The sequence below is a fragment of the Atta colombica genome, unplaced genomic scaffold (genome assembly GCF_001594045.1).
Source record: "Atta colombica isolate Treedump-2 unplaced genomic scaffold, Acol1.0 scaffold207, whole genome shotgun sequence".
NCBI lineage: Eukaryota > Metazoa > Arthropoda > Insecta > Hymenoptera > Formicidae > Atta > Atta colombica.
The window spans coordinates 397894-400531 of NW_017259302.1; the positions used below are offsets into that span (position 1 = coordinate 397894).

The following is a 2638-nucleotide window of genomic DNA, read 5'->3' on the forward strand; positions in this document are numbered from 1 at the left end:
AAGTCATATTGTTATCGTTTTAGGTACACAAACTCTAAATATGATTTTGCACTAGTATATGTACTTATATTACAGTGCTTTAATCGTGCAGAAGATTATAAATATTATTGAAATTGTTAATTATTATACATGTCTTGCGAATAGTAAATTATTCAACATTCTTTGAAAAGTAATTTCATCATTCCTTATATGTTTACGTCCGATTAATGTTATTTACTTTACATATACTGTTTGTTATTTACTATTTACTTAATATAGAGATCTAGATTTTATGCGTTAGAAAAAAACATACATTATTTTGTGATTTATGATAATATTTCATATATTTAACTATTATTAAATCAAGTTTACAATTATATTCTAATATGAAGAAAAATTAGGAATATATGTCAAAATTTCATTTTTGTTTTTTTTGAGATTTATTACATTTATAATTTTACAATGCAATTGCTCTATAATACAAGCTCAAAAAATGAAATAATGTATTACAAATTACATTGTTATACGCCATAATTATAAATAATTATGTCGTATTACATATGACAAAGAAAAAATATAAAATAGTGCACATTTACATTTATTCCTTGTTTCCTTTATTTAATATAAGCGTAAGTAGATGAAATTTGTAAATATTTCAAATATACATAAAAAATATACAGAATAGATTAAATAAGAAAATCCGAAATTTTAAGGTCATACTCATAAAAAAAATTATAATTATAAGGAAACTTAATATTCATTGCACACTTTCATTGAATTTCAATTTTTAATTTCATTTAAAAATAAATTTTAAACTAGTTCCATATATATATATATATATAGACTATAAATTTTAAGCTGATGATTTTAAGTATTAAAAAATATCTTGAGAATTAATGTGCATAGAATACAAATAAGCAGATAGGATTTTTGATCATTAGGCAAATCACTGATCTAATATTAGTTTCTGAAAATTTAAAAATAGTTTGATGATAATCTATCTTTGAATGGATAATATAATTTTAAAATCTTTCGTAAATTTATTTTCTAATTTTGCATGATAACAGATGTGTATCAACAATATATTCTTATGATATTCATTCTTTTAACAATATTCTTAGTAATTTTTATTTTTTTCAAAATAGAAATACTCGTCTAATGAGATTCTATATTATATTACCAAGAAATGAAAATCTGCATATGTAATTTGCATAATCCCAGGTAATCGAAAAATATATTCTTATCATATTTGTGTTTTTATGCAATAATAGTATTCTGGACGATTTTGTATAGTATATACTAAAACTTAAGTGTAAAATATATCTCTAAGATCTTGTAAAAATAAATGTTTAAATTAGAAATTTAATAGTTTTTAATCAGTCAACATTAGTACCGCATTTCTGATATTTATGTCTCTTTCGCACTTCCATCCCCCTACGATAAGACTTTTCATCTAAATCTAAAGCCTTTACCATAGCCCGACTTCGCCATATTTTAACTGTATAGTCATCACTGGTTGTAACTAACATCTCAGGATCGCGTGGATTAAAAGCCACTGAATTGACTACATCACTATGGGGAAATTTTGCTAAACAAATTCCATAATGCCTATCCCATAAGTAACCGTGTTTATCTTCCGCACCACTGCAAACAAAAATTTTTTATGACAACTGTATTTTATATTTTGAAAAATTAAATCTTAATTAAATTAATAAATTAAATACAAGCGTATTAATTACCTTGCTACGTATTCATTACATACATCCAGAAATATAAAGAAACATTCGTTATTGGGCGTGTATGCTTTGTGTGCCCTTAACATCGTGCCAACTTGCTTTAATGTTACCAAGTCGATTACATGAATATCGATTTCTTGAGCTATCGGCGGTGGTTGTAAAGGATTAGTAATAACGTAACCCTTTGGCCATGGCCTCGAATTTACATAAAGATATCTGGAAATACATGCATAATTAAATGTCTATACATCTCAAGTACACTTATTTATTCTACATGACTGTGCAACTGACCTATGATCGGGAGAAAGTCCCATTCCAATAATGTGACCATGGAGATCAATTAAATGATCTATTTTATCGAATTTGTCCGCCACAGATTCATAATTTAACCAATCTTCTACTGATGGAGTATTCTGTCTCTCTCGTTCCCTTTTTTGTTGAGCTATTCTCTCGCGCAGAGATGGTCCCGGATCCAATCTTCGTGGGAAAGTAACTAATTTGATCCTTTTAAAACCAACTTTATGCGGAGTATATGTTTTCGAGCCAGTTGTAAAGATAAGAAGTTTTTCAGGATTATTGGCTAACTCGTCTGTATCACATTCTTCAGTTATTGAAGATTCTGTAAACTTATTTTTTGTCATCATATCCTACATAGTGATTAGGACAGTTACAGTTATTTCCTATTACTATGTATTACATGTGCAATTTGCCTACCTCCAGATTCACTCTCCTCTTCCCATTGCGGATTCTCACTTTCGCTATCGCTTTCATGTGCCTTCTTCTGCATTTCAACCTGCCTATATTCCTGATTGTATTGTATAGGACTAGCATATTCGAAACCATCACCAAGTTTCCTCCAATTCGAAAATGCACCTTCTAATTTACTATATCTATCACGTATATATATATATATATATATATAC

The 2638-nt window shown here is 27.6% G+C and overlaps 2 protein-coding genes across 3 annotated transcripts in view; one reads left to right on the forward strand and one right to left on the reverse strand.

Annotated features, from left to right (window-relative positions):
- The window catches only part of LOC108687533 (succinate--hydroxymethylglutarate CoA-transferase), a 3527-nt gene extending 3367 nt beyond the window's left edge, over positions 1-160 (forward strand). The window contains exon 6 of the mRNA XM_018193339.1: positions 24-160. The gene's annotated coding sequence lies outside the window, so the exon portion shown is untranslated. The remainder of the gene's footprint in view (positions 1-23) is intronic.
- A 1097-nt stretch (positions 161-1257) lies between these two features.
- Positions 1258-2638, reverse strand: part of LOC108687548 (F-box/WD repeat-containing protein 5) — a 4508-nt gene continuing 3127 nt past the window's right edge. The window contains exons 7-10 of one of the 2 annotated variants that reach the window (XM_018193374.1): positions 2430-2605; positions 2007-2334; positions 1719-1931; positions 1258-1623 (exon numbers count right to left, since the gene is read on the reverse strand). In XM_018193374.1, the coding sequence (XP_018048863.1) occupies positions 1356-1623; positions 1719-1931; positions 2007-2334; positions 2430-2605 (985 nt within the window). In that variant the 3' untranslated portion in view covers positions 1258-1355. The remainder of the gene's footprint in view (positions 1624-1718; positions 1932-2006; positions 2335-2429; positions 2606-2638) is intronic. The other variant, XM_018193375.1, reaches the window with a different exon arrangement.